The following is a 17574-nucleotide window of genomic DNA, read 5'->3' as shown; positions in this document are numbered from 1 at the left end:
GGAGTCCAATGACACATCTAGCCCTTTATCATTCATTACACAATACAACTGAGATCGGCTGTTTTAATAACGGTGTGTGGATTTCATTTCTGCTTCTTTACGTGTTTGTTTTCCCTTCAGTATAATGTTTGCTTTTCAGGTTGTGTGTGTGTGTGTGTGTGTGTGTGTGTGTGTGTGTGTGTGTGTGTGTGTGTGTGTGTGTGTGTGTGTGTGTGTGTGTGTGTGTGTGTGTGTGTGTCGTTTTATGGCCGTGCATATGCGTTTCTTATTTTTTATTTGTTCTTACCCCGTGGTCAGTTTTGGTGTCGTTTAAATTTGGTATTTAGGCTACTGAAAGAACAATACAGACGAGAATCTTGTATGAAGTTTGTCCGACCACCTGCAATTATCGAAATAAATAAAGTAATATGTAAATATTGAAATGAATAAATAAATACGTATGGGAATAAATACATTTATGTCGATATTTATGAATTCATTCATTCATTTTAAGCAATGCTTTTTTCCTCGTGTAGCACTATTCCGGTATTAGTTACTATGAAACATACTAAACCACCACAGCTTTCCGCTTACGGCCATACCACCTTGAGAACGCCCGATCTCGTCTGATCTCGGAAGCTAAGCAAGGTCGGGCCTGGTTAGTACTTGGAATGGAGACCGCCTGGGAATACCAGGTGCTGTAAGCTTTTCTACCTACAGCTTGAAAGGGGGCGCTATTTCCCCACATATTTCGAATAATATTCTCACACTTACTCCAACTAGAATTTGTTTTACATTTTATTTTAACATTTAACATGAAACTTTTAACATAAGTAAATGATATGAACTCAATCCATTCCGCCCTTTTCCCATGTGTGTGTGTGTTCGAGTTTGTTAAAACATAAAAAATTACATTATTTTTTCAGTTTGATAAATAGACATTGTTGTGGGATTACGTGATTTCAAAGACATTGAGATTCAATGTATTATCAGTATATCAGCCTATATATGTACAGTAAAATGGTACATGCATATTTAAATATGATTTTCTATTTTCTAGCTGCCATGAAAACTTACTGGTGTTCCTTAAAAAGAAAAAGCAACAAATCCAACATTTGGAACAGATGGCATCTTGAGGAGAGAAGAAGAAAGTCAAAAAGAAATGTAAGTGGTTTTACTATATGGTTGCAATTAAGGACAAATATTTTAACACATTGAAATGGTCTTTGTTTTTGTTAACTTTTTTTAACTCAAATTTTAAAAGTTTTGCTGAATGTATCGGACACTACTTCAAATATTCCACATTGTATTGGACAGGATTAAGCAATATAAAAATGTCAGACGCATGGAGAGGTGTCATTAAAGAGATGAAATGCTTTGTAAAAGAAAATGTCAAAATTAAAATTGTTTATTGCTAATTTTTCCAGAAAATACAACGTCGTCTCCAAGTCCTGTCAACAGCTGAGAACAGTAGTTAGGCCCAGGCGATGGGCATCACCAACATTTAAAGAGGTGAAGAAACACCTTGACTTACAATCCAGGGCGAGAAGCCCACAGGCAAAACCCCCCAAAAATGGGGTCATACTTAATTAGAGAGCATCCTGAATTTGAATCAGCCTGGATTACTCGGGAGAAATGAGCAGTATTCAATCAAATATGTCATGATAACAAAAAACACCAAGTCCCATATGCAAGTTGATAACTCCTCAGCTCCAAGCTAGTGCCACTGGAAGCAAACCCTGCCACTTGTTTCTCTAGATCTAACTCCAGACAATGCAAAATTGAAGAAACATGGCAGTTTGATTACAACATAATTTCTCATTTTTTGTTGACCCTTGCAAGGTCATAGGTCGAAGGAGAAATTTAAAAAAAATAACAACCATAGTTTCTGCACTCAGCATGTCAGAAAAACCCAGGTGATTTTTTCTAGTAAAATCTGCACTGGTTGACTTGGTATGGAATGCCCCATATATTAACATGGTGTGCACCTCAAATAGATGGAAGATTGGGTGCTTTAGTCTACTTTTTCTAACTTGGATTATAACTTATAATAATAAAAATGATGTTATCTCAATTTCAGACACATTTTTAAATGAGGAACTCAGAAGTCCCTGAATGAATTTGTATTTTTTATTAAGGATCAGCACATCAGCGTTATTGAAGGCAGTTTATTCTTCATTGTCTTGCCTCCTGTGTCATCCTTGTTACCCACCTGGTCTCCTTCATTCCTTATGTGTGCAGCAGCTCCCTGGCACACATGTCTCAACACTTATGGGCCAGTTCATTCTGAACAGGCAGATTTCTAATGCCCCTCCTAGAGAGCAGGAAAGCAATGAGAGGCTAAACATAAAACTACAGGAAGGATAATCTAACTGCACTGTGAGTCACCCAACCCTATCAAGTCCCACCTGTGTTCACAGCTCAGATCTCATAGAACTGTCTGTGACACTTATTGAAACAGAAGTGCAGCGCTTAGAACACATATACAAATAGAACTAATCCACTCTTCTATTAAACTGTGAACTTAGTGTTTGATTGAATCCCTCTCCGGAAACAGGCATCAGTGCCCTGCCAAGCTGCACACACTGCCATCACTCACACTGAGCACAAGAGGGAGCCAGAGCACTACTGCTGCCCCATACTGTAACACAGTAATAAAACATTTGAAATAGGCAGCAGCAGTGAGCTCCCCAGTCAGCCCAGTTCTCCCATTGTTAACACAAGGCTCCTCACACCCAGTAATCTAAACACTCCAGTGTGGTCTGTGTCTGGAGGAAGGAGCTGCTCACCGTGGTGTAGTTTACATGTATGTGTCACGGGTAGGGTGTCCACTGTAACCTGTATGATACCAAGAGATTGTGTTGACTACGCCACCTTGGGTTTTGGAAGGACAAGGACCTTCGTGGCCGAGAGGAAATAGAATTTGCCCCATGCGGCTTGGCAATTTTGAGTGAGTATTTAGGGCGCTGGCCTAAATCTTCTATGACGCTGGTTTGTGGACTGACCACGACCTGCCGGTCGGGCTCGGTTACCTGCTGGTGTGCGATGCCTTAGGTCACCCAGTGGAGCTGTGGAGACTGGGACTGTTCGTGTGACAGTCCGAGTCTGTGGAGCTCGTCAGCGGCCTGACCTACCCCATGCAGCGGCACAGGGAGGGAGCAATGCGGCCACCTGACTGGATATCTCGCGTTCCTGGTTTCCTGGTGGGATCTTTGCAAAATCTCCTCCACTGCTCGCCCAAACGTATGACCTGGGGATATGGGCGTGTCAAGCAGCGCGGCCTTATCCGCATCAGGGACCCTGGCTTGAGACAGCCATAGCTAGCCAGGCTCCGGCCAAGGGCTTGTACTTGGAGACTGGAGACTTGCAGCAGTGTGCTGGACAGGAGTCGCAGCTCCATGGCCACAGGCCCGGGGAGTGGGGCTTCACGCAATACACCATCTAAATATGTGGTCAGCACACTAGCTGTATTAGCCAAGCGAGTTGCCTGCGCTTCTGCTGTGTAGGCTCGCTTCAAATGTGTCTCCGTCACCCTGCATTGGGGGTTCGGGCACGCCGGGTCTTTAATAAGACCACCCACCGGCGGGGCCTTAACCAAGGCTGCAATGGTGGAGTCTACCAGGAGGCAAGCGATGCAGCCTGCTTCAGCACACTGAGTCCCGAGGCCGGGTGGTCCCAGGAGGAGCGTACCTCCTCCAAAAAATCTGGGAAGGCTTGGAACCTCTGGGGGTGGGGAACCAGCGCCTGCTTCCGGAAAATGGACCAGCATGGTTCTGATGCTGGCGTCCCGGGGAGCTGCAGGAAAGCTGCAGCATGTCCCACAAGTGCCGAAATGGAGCTGGACAGCGGGGTGGTACTGGCTTCTGAGACACTCTCAGAACCAGGCTCTTCCTCGGTAAGGGTCTCACCCACTTGCATCTCCGAGGAGAAAGAAGCCCCGTCACCCGAGGCCGCTATAGACAGCGTGTCCTCCTGTACCAGCTGAGACGACCATGCCCACCCCTCCTGCACTCCGTTGGGAGAGGGGGGGGGGGGGGGGTATGGCGATTGGGGCTGTGGGACCTGGACAGGACCTGGATCATCTTGGCTTTGAGATCCATAATGTCCATACAGGGATGAGACCCTGACATAGTCCTGGCCTTGTGCATTAGCACTGAGACACTGCTTGCACTGCGACGAACACTTGCAAGTGTTAGCATAGTGTATACAACCACTATTGTTGCAGCAAGGGTATTAACCTTGTGCACCTTGTGCCGAGTACCCTGTTTACACTGGGTGCTGCGCAGCACTGTGAGCTATATGCTAGGTTGACCAGTGCCTACGCAATTAGCGCAACGTGCACCACATGTTCTGCTTGCACTGTGCGTCCCAGGCACCATATCTACGTGAACTGAGTACCGTGCGTAATCACACTAGAGTGGTAGAGGTATCAGCACACATGCACACGTGTTCTGTGTGATCCGAGCACTGCACACTCCGAGTACTGAGGGCACTAAGTGCACCGTGTATCGTGCAGCGTTGTTGTGCACTACCACTGAGGCGCTTATATTAAGCACCTGTGCCCCGAGATAATAACATCACGGGTTATGCGTGCGCCGCAGTATCGTAGCACCAGGGAGGCCGCTACGCAATGTGCCGACCCTAACCGCGTGGTCAACACACACACCTGGTCAGCGCGTAGCGTGTACCGGGGGGGGGGGCGCAGGGCCAAAGCCGCGGTGGGCGAGTATAAGCAGACAACAAACACGGTGAAAAATAGTACACTGTTTGTTTACAGCATTGCAAACACCTTGCTGCCTAGAGAGCACACACACCACAAACAATACATTCAAAGTAATACCGATAAATATGACACACAAATAACATTAGTTTAAATTATTATTATTATTCAACATATACGTCATTCAATAATAATAATAATAATAATAATAATAATAATAATAATAATAATAATAATAATAATAATAATAATAATAATAAAATAGGCTTCTAATCAATAAACTGCATTTCTGTTTTTACTTTGGAAGAGAATTCAATTGCTGAATATTTGTAGGAGGCACAGAAAAGAACAAGACAGCAATTATTTGACACATGACGGGAAGCAGGGATTCAGGATTTAACTGTGGAAAATTAGCAGAGAACAGAGCATACAGTGCAATAATGAAGTGCTCTCGAGAAACTCATCAATATAATGAGATCTGATTGGGACAAAGCAATTCCACACTCAGTGCAGTAATGAAGTGAACCTTTATACGCTTTGGATTCCAAACTAATCTCAACAGAAGACTTTGCTCTTGTTATTATTAAGTACGATTTCATCAACTCTACTTTACTTGTGTGTGCAGGCTAGCTTTAACCCTACCAGGACACCTGTCCTTGGCTCTAATAATATGACTATAGTAGCTTATCCACCTGGCTGAAAACCAGAGAATCCAGCACTGTTATGGATTTTTTTCAGCTTTAGCACAAACCAGAGGTATTTACAGATACTGTAAAAAGATCACAGAATGAGTGCAATAAGGAGCCCAGCTAGAAGAACTTGAAAATCAACAGGATGAATAAACCTTGTTTGTTTGTTTATATTCTTTCATTATTATTTTTTAATTTGTTTAATTACTAAAAGGAAAGGGGGTGTCTTCTGTAATGGGGCAAGATTATCCCTTTATTCTATCTTTCGTTTTCTAATATTATTTAAGGTTGTTGTTTTGTTTTGTTTTTTGCTGATAGTAATCCTATACACGCATTTACAAGTACAAGGAAAGCTCACCAGAGGGCACCAAAACATTACTTGTGTGGAAAAGGCCTCAACATGGCTGTCCAGGGTATTCTGTTGGGAATGGTAATGGACAGAATCCACCTGTCAGGAACTTCAGTATTAAAGCGACCACACTCCAGGATAAATTACCCTGAGAGGGAATACCTGCATCATAAATATACAGTAAAATAGACTATACAATAAAAATAAACTCAAATACAATATATACTGTATACTATACAATAAAAACAAACTCAAATACAATATATACTGTATACTATACAATAAAAATAAACTCAAATACAATATATACTGTATACTATACAATAAAAATAAACTCAAATACAATATATACTGTATACTATACAATAAAAATAAACTCAAATACAATATATACTGTATACTATACAATACAAATAAACTCAAATACAATATATACTGTATACTATACAATAAAAATAAACTCAAATACAAATTATACTGGGTACTGTACAATACAATTGACTCAGATGTCTACTGTCAACAAAAGACCTGCTGCAATGTACTGCCATTTTGCAAAGGTTTGAACTGTATAACAAAAATAAATCTTTGAACGTCTAACAAACATGAATGAATTCATTTAGAAACAATCAGTTGTTTCATAATACTTACACTGTATCTGAAGCCATTTGGACTAGGTTGCACTGACATTCAGTTTAAATGTTTAGTTAAATTACAGTGTTTTTTTCAACCTTACCTGTTGATCCATGTTATTACTTACAGTACCAGTATTGTCCTATTCATTTCAGTGGACAATGGCGCTTCATGAATTAAGCAATAATTCACTAGAACTGTGTCATTAAGGATTACTCAAATACCAGTGGAAGTAAATGTAATCAAATGCTTCTTAAATAACTTTGAATATCTACCAATATATATTTTTTGAGTGAGCAGAAATGATTTTCATTGGTAGTGTAATGGGCAGTACTGTGTGTTGCACTGTCGTTATGGATTCCGTCCCCTGTCGATGAGATGAGATGAGGATAAAAGCTCTATAACCACAATGCAGACCAGCTCTTTGCTTGCTTGCTTGCTGTGGGTCAGGTCGCTGGTTTGGACTCATCCTCTGTCCTGTTAATTACACAGGCATGCTTGTCATACCTCTGATTGACTAAGCAGGTACTGTATTAGAGAGATGTGGTCATTTAGATTTTAAACACAAAAATGCAAGACACACAATGGTTTCCTGCATCTCTGTCAGACACAGGGCACCCCTATTTCCCTTAGAGCGCCCCCATCAGCAGAGGGGGTGGAGCAGCAATGCTCTATTGCAGTTCCACTAGCATTTTATTGAGACATTGTTACAAGGCTCTACATATCCTGTTCAGGAGCAGGTTATGATTATGGCATGTTGTATCCAATCAGAGTGATCTCTGAATGTATTGTAGCAAACCAGCTATTTTATGAAGGAGACTGGAAACTGGAGGGTAATCTAAATAGACACCCAGGCTTTTTATTACACAACAGCAAAAATAGCTGCTGAGCAGCATGACACAAAGTAGGTACAAATAAAACACTTACTAAAAGAAAATGAGTTGTACAAATCTAAACCTTTCACACTGTAGAAAACCTACACAGTTGAGCTGATTGAATTCAGTTTCATTTGCCTGGTGAAGACAGCCATATCCTTTTACGATTTATATTAAAGGGTAAGCATTAAGCAATTATTATTATTATTTTATCTCACATGCATTGCATGTATTGCCATAAGAAACTCACGCTAAGTTTTAGAAATAAGAGAGAGTTTTGTTGAATGTGCTGAAATAGACCATTGGGTACTTTAGGTGACGTGTTCTTGGCCTGCTTGTCGGCCTTGATTAACACATATATACATGTATTAAAGTGTTAACGTTGATATCTGTTAAGACACTGGACTGCCCAGTGTGTCTTTAAGCTGGGGATATGAAGTAGCCTGTAGCTACTCTATCCAATATTTAACCACCACCCTCTTGCTCTGTATAAGATTGTTCACCTATCCTTAAAACAAAACCCTATTTCTATCTTTACCTGCTCTATTCCTTTGTACCCTTCCCTTGTGTTACCTCTCTCTCCAATTCTTCTTTCTTACTAATTTTGGTGAATAAACCGAGACCCTGAAAAGAACCCCAGACCCCGTGTGAGTGTGTTCAAAGAAAGAGAACAAAACACGAGGACCCTGGTAGAGAGGGGGGGGGGGGTTACATAATAATAATAATAATAATAATAATACTTACAGCGCATCGACTCCCAACAACACGGGTGTAAAAAAAAAAAAACATGAGTGTGTGTGCGTGTGTAAACATTTGTTTGCCTCTGCAGAAATACAACTGCAATACGCAGGGAAATGCATAACCATTATCTAAGAAAACAATGTGAAACAACTTATTTGGAATCAGGTTAACAACGCGAATGCAGATGCATGTATTGAACTGTTTTTTAATCAGCAACACTATGCAGGGAATGCGAGTCAGCAGTTTGGTGGTTAACACGCGCTCACAGACACGGCTCAGTGGTGGGCGGGTCTAATGTTTCCGCGCTCTTCTTTGCTGGCTTCTTTTTCAATCAGGTCCGGTCTGCGTGTATGTATTAGAGCCTCAGCCCTCGTTTCAAGTATTGTATTATTTTCATAATACGGATCTACAGCATGTCTGGAAGAGGCAAAGGTGGTAAAGGACTCGGCAAAGGAGGCGCCAAGCGGCATCGCAAAGTGCTCCGTGATAACATCCAGGGCATCACCAAGCCTGCTATCCGCCGCCTGGCTCGCCGCGGAGGAGTGAAGCGAATTTCCGGGCTGATCTATGAAGAGACCCGCGGGGTGCTGAAGGTTTTCCTGGAGAATGTGATCCGGGATGCCGTCACCTACACTGAGCACGCCAAGAGAAAGACCGTCACCGCTATGGATGTGGTGTACGCTCTGAAGCGCCAGGGTCGCACTCTGTACGGATTCGGAGGTTAAGGATATTCATCGGCTGCATTTGAACACAAAGGCTCTTTTCAGAGCCACCCACAATATCAAGCACGAGTTTAAATCCGTTTACTAATCATTCACTTTCTACAACATGAGGAGATGCTTTTTGGGTTAGGGTGTTACATATATAAACATGCATAAATATATAATTATCTGCGTAAACTCTGAATTCCAATGACATTGTATGTATAATATGCGTTTTGGGAGTTATTTTGTTTAAAGAAAGTCTGCATTAATAAAGTATGTATAATGTATTAACGAGCTAATTTAATTAAGGTAGTATGTTGATGTAAACTAGGGAAAGAGGTATTGTTATAAATTTGAACAGTCTTAAGCAAAAACACCGCTGCGTAACTTTAATATTAACAAACTGCTGATACCGCAGAACTAGCGGTGTGTTCACTGGAAACCCCTTGCAGCTCTCCTAACAGGAGGCTGCCTGTCACCGGGGGAATGCGCTGCTCAGATGCGCGGGATTAGACAGCGGGTGTCGAGGCCGAGTGGGTAAGACGATGGACTGGGAATCCATTGGGGTCTCACCGCGCAGGTTCCAATCCTGCAGACAACGTGTAAATATCCATTTTGTATTATTCCGTGCCATTGTATAATCTCAATGAAACCATAGATAGGATGTCTATGAATGTTTTCAAATGGGCAAAAATCTGAGCCTGTGTTACTGAACCTCATCCCGAGGATACTCGGGTTAAAACAGGCACGGTGATCTAAAAATCTACAGCGATATTTCGGTTATTTGTACTTTGGGGGGGGGGAATGTTTTAATCAAACTGTTTTATAATGTAAATAAATTATTGGAACATATAATTTAAATTGGTATAATTGCAGATATAACTACCTTTACACAATGTAAACAAACTGGACAGTCAACAATGTCGACTTTCTAGTTAACTGAAGTGCCCAGAACTCTAAACTGTAAACTAAAACCTAGGAATTATAACAACTCGAACACGACTGTAGGGCAGTGTGGTTTTAAACACTTCTAAACGGTTACATTTTGTTACAGCTGTCTTCCAATTTAAAAATGTGCGCCAAGAGGAAAAAAGACAAACCGCAGCAGAACAGCGCCAAATCAGAAACAGCGGGCAGTGAATGATACAACCAATCAGAGGCATGCAATAAGATTCTGCACGCCCTCATCCACTATGACGTCTTTTAACATTCTAACTAGTATTGCACCGTTCTGTCCAATCACGAATGAGCCGGTGTGTATAATAGCAGGAGAGCGGCAGCGCATTTATTGTTGTGATATTCTGAACTACAGTGAAGATGTCTGGAAGAGGAAAGACTGGCGGTAAAGCGCGTGCTAAAGCAAAGACTCGCTCCTCCAGGGCAGGACTGCAGTTCCCAGTCGGTCGTGTTCACAGGCTACTGCGGAAGGGAAACTATGCCCAGCGTGTGGGCGCTGGAGCCCCGGTCTATCTGGCCGCTGTGCTCGAATACCTGACTGCTGAAATCCTGGAGCTGGCCGGGAACGCCGCCCGGGACAACAAGAAAACCAGAATCATCCCGCGTCACCTGCAGCTCGCTGTCCGCAACGACGAGGAGCTCAACAAGCTGATGGGAGGCGTCACCATCGCTCAGGGCGGAGTGCTGCCCAACATCCAGGCCGTGCTGCTGCCCAAGAAAACCGAGAAGCCAGCCAAGAAATAAATCACTCGGACGCCGCTTTTACATCTTATAAACCCCCAAAGGCTCTTTTAAGAGCCACCCACTTTTCTATAAAAGCGTATCGAATCAGTTTATTTTTATTGTCTGAAAAATACCGACTGGTGAGAATTGAAGCAATAAATAGTTAGTTTGTATTTGTGTGTGGCAGTGCAGCGCTGCCATGTCTGTTTGGAGCGATATCAAACCCACGCCTCGCCTCAGCGCGTGTAGATCACGTTCCCACATTAATGCCACGTTCTTTACAAAGAGACAATCTGATACAATATCAATGACTGCTTTACTTGGTTTTCGATCGAGCTACCTTGAAACATGCTTCCAGTTGGAAATCCACCCCCTCCCGCGTTTGTGTTTTATTGCGGGGATATGTATTTTCCGTGTTTTGTTTTTTGTTTGTTTGTTTTCAGTCTGATTTATAGTTTTTGAATTGGTTTATTTTCTTTAGTGTTAAGGGTATATGCTTGGTTTATGTATTTTCTCTCGCCATAAATAAGTATTGCTTGCCTATTGTTGAGCGTTTCTCCGTTACAATTTTGAACCCAGACTGCTTAATGTGAATGGAATGCATTTCTTATACTGGGGATAAGCAATGTTGTCCTGAATGACTATACTGTATTTATTTAAAAAAGGCGCCAACAGCTCCGAAACAATAACTGCTTAACAGAATGTGCGCGCGCAGAATTCAAATGTTCCAATCAATCATTGAGAGTCTGGAATATAGCCAATGAGGAACAGAGACCCGCCCTTCAGATCTCATAGCCTATCAGAGTAGCTCAGTTCCTATATAGTCTCTGGTATCGGCTGCTTGTGCCATTTACAGTTGTTTTTTTTAATACTGTGTAGTAGAGTTTGAAAATGGCAAGAACTAAGCAGACTGCGCGTAAGTCCACCGGTGGAAAGGCGCCCAGGAAACAGCTTGCCACCAAGGCTGCTCGAAAGAGCGCCCCCGCTACCGGCGGCGTGAAGAAACCCCACCGTTACCGACCTGGCACTGTGGCTCTGAGGGAAATCCGCCGCTATCAGAAATCCACCGAGTTGTTGATCCGCAAACTGCCCTTCCAGCGGCTCGTCCGAGAAATCGCTCAGGATTTCAAGACCGACCTGCGCTTCCAGAGCTCCGCTGTGATGGCGCTGCAGGAGGCTAGCGAGGCTTACCTGGTCGGGCTCTTTGAGGACACCAACCTGTGTGCCATTCACGCCAAGAGAGTCACCATCATGCCCAAAGACATCCAGCTGGCCCGCCGAATCCGAGGGGAACGCGCTTAAACTGCAAAACCCTTAAAATACAGCGAAACTCAAAGGCTCTTCTAAGAGCCACCCACTTCTCTGAAAGTGTTATATTCCAATTTTAAATAAACAGCTGTAGTTTACACGGTAAGTGTTATATGTGTAAGTTTCGCAATTGGAACATGTTAATATTATATTAAGAGCGCGTTTCGCTTTTCCTTCCCAACGTTGTGTTTCTTTTAAACCATCAAATCTATAGATGGAAAGAGAGGCTACATTTTAGGCCAAAATAAAAATCTGATATCAGATATAAAAAAATGCCTCGTTTATTATCGGCGGAATTTCGGGAGGTGAACCGGCTCGGACTCGCTCAGCTTGTTCGGTGTGTAACAGGAACAGCTTCGAGTCTTTTCTCAGAATCAGTTTGTTCTGTTTCTGTTCTAGCATCTTGGCTGACAGCGATGTGGGGATGATGGGGTTTGTGCTTGGTGATGTTTTTTCAGTCGACAAGTTCAAACCAGTATTTATATCATATGTAAAATAGCAACATTAATAAAATTGAGTCAAATACATAAAAACAATCTCGCTGTACAGTACAGACCATCGTAAATCGAGTCTGTTTATTGCAGTTTCCCAGTATTGCAGATACAGCTGTCATTGATCTAATGTATAATGTGCACAATGTGATAGATTTTAATTGTAAGTCGCCCTGGTTAAGGGCGTCTGCTAAGAAATAATAATAAAAATAAAAGTATTGAACAATGTGACGTTTCCAAATCTAACACGAAATACTGTACAACTGCATTATGGCTTTTGATAGACTTTTACGACATCATTTCGTAGTTTATTTGATTACATGTCAAATAAAAGATCTAAATGAGGTTATTAATTATTTTAAAGGTGTTTCAATCAGAAGTCGAGATAATGCAACACCTTTGTCCACAGCTGTACCTGCGGGGCGGCGCCATGTTTCACCGTCTTGGACTGCTCGCCGAGGAGACCGGGCTGTTCCACCGAGAAAGCGGAACACGTTCCACGGCAGCACATTCCACACATCGCCCTGTGTTTACAAGGACAATCTGCTCTTTTAGAAAGATGTTTTGGCTCTGAAAAGAGCCTTTGGGTTCACTGTCGCATGGTCGCTTTAACTGATCACTTCTTTTTAGGAGGCGCCTTCTTCGCTGCGGGTTTAGCTGCCTTGGTCACCTTTTTAGGTTTAGGCGCTGCCTTCGCTTTCTTCGGGCTCTTCTTCACGACCTTTTTAGGCTTGGCAGCCGCTTTCTTCGGGCTCTTGGGCGCTTTCTTTACAGCTTTCGGTTTCTTCGCTTTCGTAGGAGTCTTCTTGGGTGTCGCAGCTTTCTTTGCCGAAACCTTTTTCGTTGTTTTCTTGACAACCGCTTTCTTTGCCGCTGGTTTCTTTGGAGCTGCCTTCTTCTTGGCCGCCTTCTCCTTGGCTTCAGCTGCTTTTTTGTTGAGCTTGAAGGAGCCCGAGGCGCCGGTGCCCTTGGTCTGTAGCAGGGTCTCCTTGGTCACCAGGCTCTTGAGGGCTCTATTGACGAGGGAGTTGTTCTTCTCCACATCGTAGCCGCCGGCCTGCAGGATCTTCTTGAGCGCCGCCACAGACAGCCCGCTGCGCTCCTTGGAGGCAGACACGACGATGAGCTCCGACACGCTGGGACCCGATTTCTTGGGCTTTGCCGCAGTCTTTTTCTTGAGAGCTTTAGCCGGAGCAGGAGCGGCTGGTGCTGGAGCAGTTTCTGCCATTTCTAATATTTCAACACGGAGAAAACTCAAACTTAATACTAAACTGTTCTGTGCAGCACAGCATTCTCTGAGTAGTTTAAATATTTCATTAGTAGTGTATTTCATAGGCAATGCCACCTCTGCCTCCTGGTGAGGAAAAAAGATTATTTTTCCACTGTGTATTTGCCTGCAGAAATACATAACCATTATGTTGGAAAACAATGTGTAAAAACTTATTTGGAATCAGGTTAAAGGACATTTCCATAAATTCATTCACATTCGCGTTGTTAATCAGCAACACTATGCAGGGAATGCGAGTCAGCAGTTTGGTGGTTAACACGCGCTCACAGACACGGCTCAGTGGTGGGCGGGTCTAATGTTTCCGCGCTCTTCTTTGCTGGCTTCTTTTTCAATCAGGTCCGGTCTGCGTGTATGTATTAGAGCCTCAGCCCTCGTTTCAAGTATTGTATTATTTTCATAATACGGATCTACAGCATGTCTGGAAGAGGCAAAGGTGGTAAAGGACTCGGCAAAGGAGGCGCTAAGCGGCATCGCAAAGTGCTCCGTGATAACATCCAGGGCATCACCAAGCCCGCTATCCGCCGCCTGGCTCGCCGCGGAGGAGTGAAGCGAATTTCCGGGCTGATCTATGAAGAGACCCGCGGGGTGCTGAAGGTTTTCCTGGAGAATGTGATCCGGGATGCCGTCACCTACACTGAGCACGCCAAGAGAAAGACCGTCACCGCTATGGATGTGGTGTACGCTCTGAAGCGCCAGGGTCGCACTCTGTACGGATTCGGGGGTTAAAGATTTGGACACAAGGACACGAACACAAAGGCTCTTTTAAGAGCCGCCCACCTTTTCATTTAAAGAGTTTTCAATTCTGAAACAAGCTAAATTTTAGTACACCACTAAATCTTCAAAAGAATAAAATCACATTTTTCAAAATGTTTTATACTGTTATCTCCCCAGTGTTTTCTTTGTTGTTCTAAAATGGCTATTTAGACCTATTTCACGCTGTGTAACGAGAGTATTTTAGGCTTAAACTTAAGTGTTGGATTTTTAACTCTTGACACAAATCCAGAAAAAAATAACATTAAAATAAGCATTTCAGTTAATAAATCAATTAATTGAATGGAATTGTATTTTAAAAAGTGAACATTTTCAGTAATAATGAGAAAATACGAGCTCGGTTTTATCCGATTCCGTACAGAATTAAAGTCAGATAAGAAATAAAACACTTAAAAAAAAAAAAAAAAAATTTAATTTTATTTTCACTACATTTTGTAATCAGTATAATAAATTAAAAGCAGTAGATCCTGATTCAGCTTTGAGCTCCACGATGTCGTCTTTTCTGAATTTGAGTTGAAGTTTCGCCATTCAAGCTGCTGTGAAACAATCGGGACTCTGGGATGAGGAAGAAATCGAAAAGCATCAGCATTGATCGTGTGTTTCTACATTTAACGTGTTTAATGAGCACACAAAGTGGCGTGGGTTTGATTATTTATATTTCTATATTCAAGACGCATCGGGTGTTGATTTCAGTATTGCTGTATACTGAGTTCTTCATGTATTTAATAAATGAAAAACAAAAGACCTAAACTAACCGCTCAAGAAAAAAAGGCGCCGAATTCAAACCTGAACTCGAGAGAGAGAGAAAAAAAAAGATCTCAGCTCGCGGCAAAGTCACCACCCCCTCTGTTGCGTTTCCAGTGAACAACCAATCACATCGAAGTACTCCGTCGCCCGGGGGCGTTGCTAGGTTACCAGGTCAATATTCTCACTCTAAAGGGTTGTTTGGTAATAATTTGCATACATACTGTATAAATACTGGGGCTCTGGGGGCTGGTTACTCATTCATCTTTCAAAAAGCATCAGAGAAGGAAAATGCCAGAACCGAAAGCTGCACCCGCGCCGAAGAAAGGCTCCAAGAAGGCTGTTGCCAAGACCCAGCCTAAGGGAGGGAAGAAGCGCAGAAAGACCAGGAAGGAGAGCTACGCCATCTACGTGTACAAAGTGCTGAAGCAGGTCCACCCCGACACCGGCATCTCTTCCAAGGCGATGGGCATCATGAATTCGTTCGTCAACGACATTTTCGAGCGCATCGCCGGCGAATCGTGCCGCCTGGCTCACTACAACAAGCGCTCCACCATCACTTCCCGGGAGATCCAGACAGCCGTGCGCCTCCTGCTGCCCGGAGAGCTGGCCAAGCACGCCGTGTCTGAGGGCACCAAGGCCGTCACCAAGTACACCAGCTCCAAGTAAACCGAGACCGTCCCTGCTCCGTCTTTACAACACAAAGGCTCTTCTGAGAGCCACCCAAATACCGCAAAAAGAGTACAATTCTCATTTCAGTTCTCTGCACATTTTAAAATGGAAATGTTTAAGGTAAGGAGACTTACGTATTTAATTGGGAATACATGTAGTTTTAGTTTCATAAATTTAAATGTTTTTCGGGTTTTATGAATTTTATTTTTCTTGTAAAAATCGATTCGAATCTGTTTAATTTCGGCGGGAAAAATTAAATATGGATTGTTTCGACAAAACTGCGAATATTACAAGAAACATTACATTTGAGTTATAATAAGCGTTCTTAATTATTGAACAATATGTTTTTGTTGGTATCTCATTTATTTCATGTATATCGCTGCCTCCACTGGCATGCATTCTGTTGTACTTTGCAATTCAAAGGTTTGGTTGTGCATTGTTCTAAATTGAGAGTAGAACCGAGGCAGGTTTAAATTTCATTGTTTACATTCATATATTATGTTTGTTTTTTATTAACCCAGTGAAATACACCGCCCAACTATCTGTATTTATAAACCTTGATTTAAAAAAAATAACTGATTGATAATGTTAGTTGTTGTTATTATTATTATTATTATTATTATTATTATTATTATTATTATTTATTTCTTAGCAGACGCCCTTATCCAGGGCGACTTACAATTGTTACTTTTAAGTTTAGTTGTCCAGTTTGTTTACATGCTCTCCATTTGCAAGCAGCAGCGCTTGCTGGAGCATCTTGAGAAACGCAGCCGTCTGTTTAAGTGAGATAGAGAGATCTCAATGACACGACACGTGATCTTCGTTCTGTTTGCACCAAGATCACCTCGAACAACGAAATGGACCTGGATCAATATTGAGATGGAGAGATTCGCCTGTAACAGAACTCCCATAGGCTATACTGCAGAACGTGTCTATTGCCATTGTGCTTTTTCTTTCTCCACTAGATGGCACTCTTCTCTCATTTGTAACGTCTTTATCTTTGGTTCATTAATAAAGAAACAGATGCCACTCCTCCTTGTAAGTGGGGATAAGCACAGGTTATTTTCAAATGTAATGTCTTTATTTAAGCTCATCTAGTCCTGCGTAGTGCAAATCACATTACTATATTTTTTATATCAGTCAAGGCCTATTTAAAGTGATCTTAAATTGTTTTAACATTAGCATTGATCAATTTGAAATTTGCTTATTTATTTAAACAACTGAACAATTGTAGGCTTGATGGTTTCTGATTTTCTGCGTTTCTACCAGTATGAGATACGCACTCAAAATGTGTCCCCTTCCTTCAACAACCCCCGATTGAAGATTGAAGTGTCATCACTAGCAGCGAGCAGGTGCCCAAAAACAACACTCATTGTCAGCTTGGTGCTGAGAAGAAAACACTCCCATTCCTCCTGGTGGATACCGAGACCAATCCCTTCAAAACATGTTTCACTCTAGAAATGATCCTTGCAAATAGTCTTCTCTTTTATTGGCAGACCGTCGCCCCCAGCTGGCAAGCTCTACTTCATATGATACAATGACTGGGCAACAACGAGGTGTTCCATTAACAATACAAACTAACTTGAGACAGCCAAGTCGTTAAAGCATACCTTAAGTTTGTCATGAGATACAAAAGCAAGTTTTGGCATTTTTGCATTGCCAATAAAAAAAAAAAAATCTATAGGACAATCTGAATTCATATCAATCTGTGATGTAGCCTATGAGAATCAGTGGCCCCATTCAAGGGGAATTAGCTCAAATGATAGAGCGCTCGCTTAGCGAGAAGTAGCGGGATCGATGCCCACATTCTCCAAATAGTTTTAATGTATCTGCGTATTTAGTCCCAACACATTATGGAGATAAATACAAAGTGTAACAATTCTTTGTAACAGAGACGCCCGCCCTACATGTGTATTTTAAAGCACAGTCTCCT

At 42.4% G+C, this 17574-nt stretch overlaps 1 protein-coding gene and 2 non-coding genes across 3 annotated transcripts; 2 read left to right on the top strand and 1 right to left on the bottom strand.

Moving 5' to 3' along the window:
- Nucleotides 1-567: 567 nt before the first annotated feature.
- Nucleotides 568-686, top strand: LOC131703519 (5S ribosomal RNA). The gene has a single exon (XR_009309961.1). It is a non-coding gene; the product is annotated as a 5S ribosomal RNA (ribosomal RNA).
- A 7582-nt stretch (nucleotides 687-8268) lies between these two features.
- On the top strand, nucleotides 8269-14228 carry LOC131703120 (uncharacterized). The gene is made up of 5 exons (XM_059005985.1): nucleotides 8269-8679; nucleotides 10284-10330; nucleotides 11250-11663; nucleotides 13216-13332; nucleotides 13815-14228. The coding sequence occupies exons 1-5, from the start codon at nucleotides 8397-8399 to the stop codon at nucleotides 14178-14180; spliced, it is 1227 nt and encodes a 408-aa protein (XP_058861968.1). The 5' UTR covers nucleotides 8269-8396; the 3' UTR covers nucleotides 14181-14228.
- Nucleotides 14229-16919: 2691 nt separating this feature from the next.
- Nucleotides 16920-17122, bottom strand: LOC131703504 (small nucleolar RNA U3). Its single transcript, XR_009309946.1, has one exon. It is a non-coding gene; the product is annotated as a small nucleolar RNA U3 (small nucleolar RNA).
- Between the last annotated feature and the right edge of the window lie 452 nt (nucleotides 17123-17574).

This window comes from Acipenser ruthenus, chromosome 32, assembly GCF_902713425.1.
Source record: "Acipenser ruthenus chromosome 32, fAciRut3.2 maternal haplotype, whole genome shotgun sequence".
Lineage (NCBI taxonomy): Eukaryota > Metazoa > Chordata > Actinopteri > Acipenseriformes > Acipenseridae > Acipenser > Acipenser ruthenus.
The sequence above is the reverse complement of the archived record's forward strand: the minus strand, read 5'-3'. Positions and strand labels throughout refer to the sequence as shown.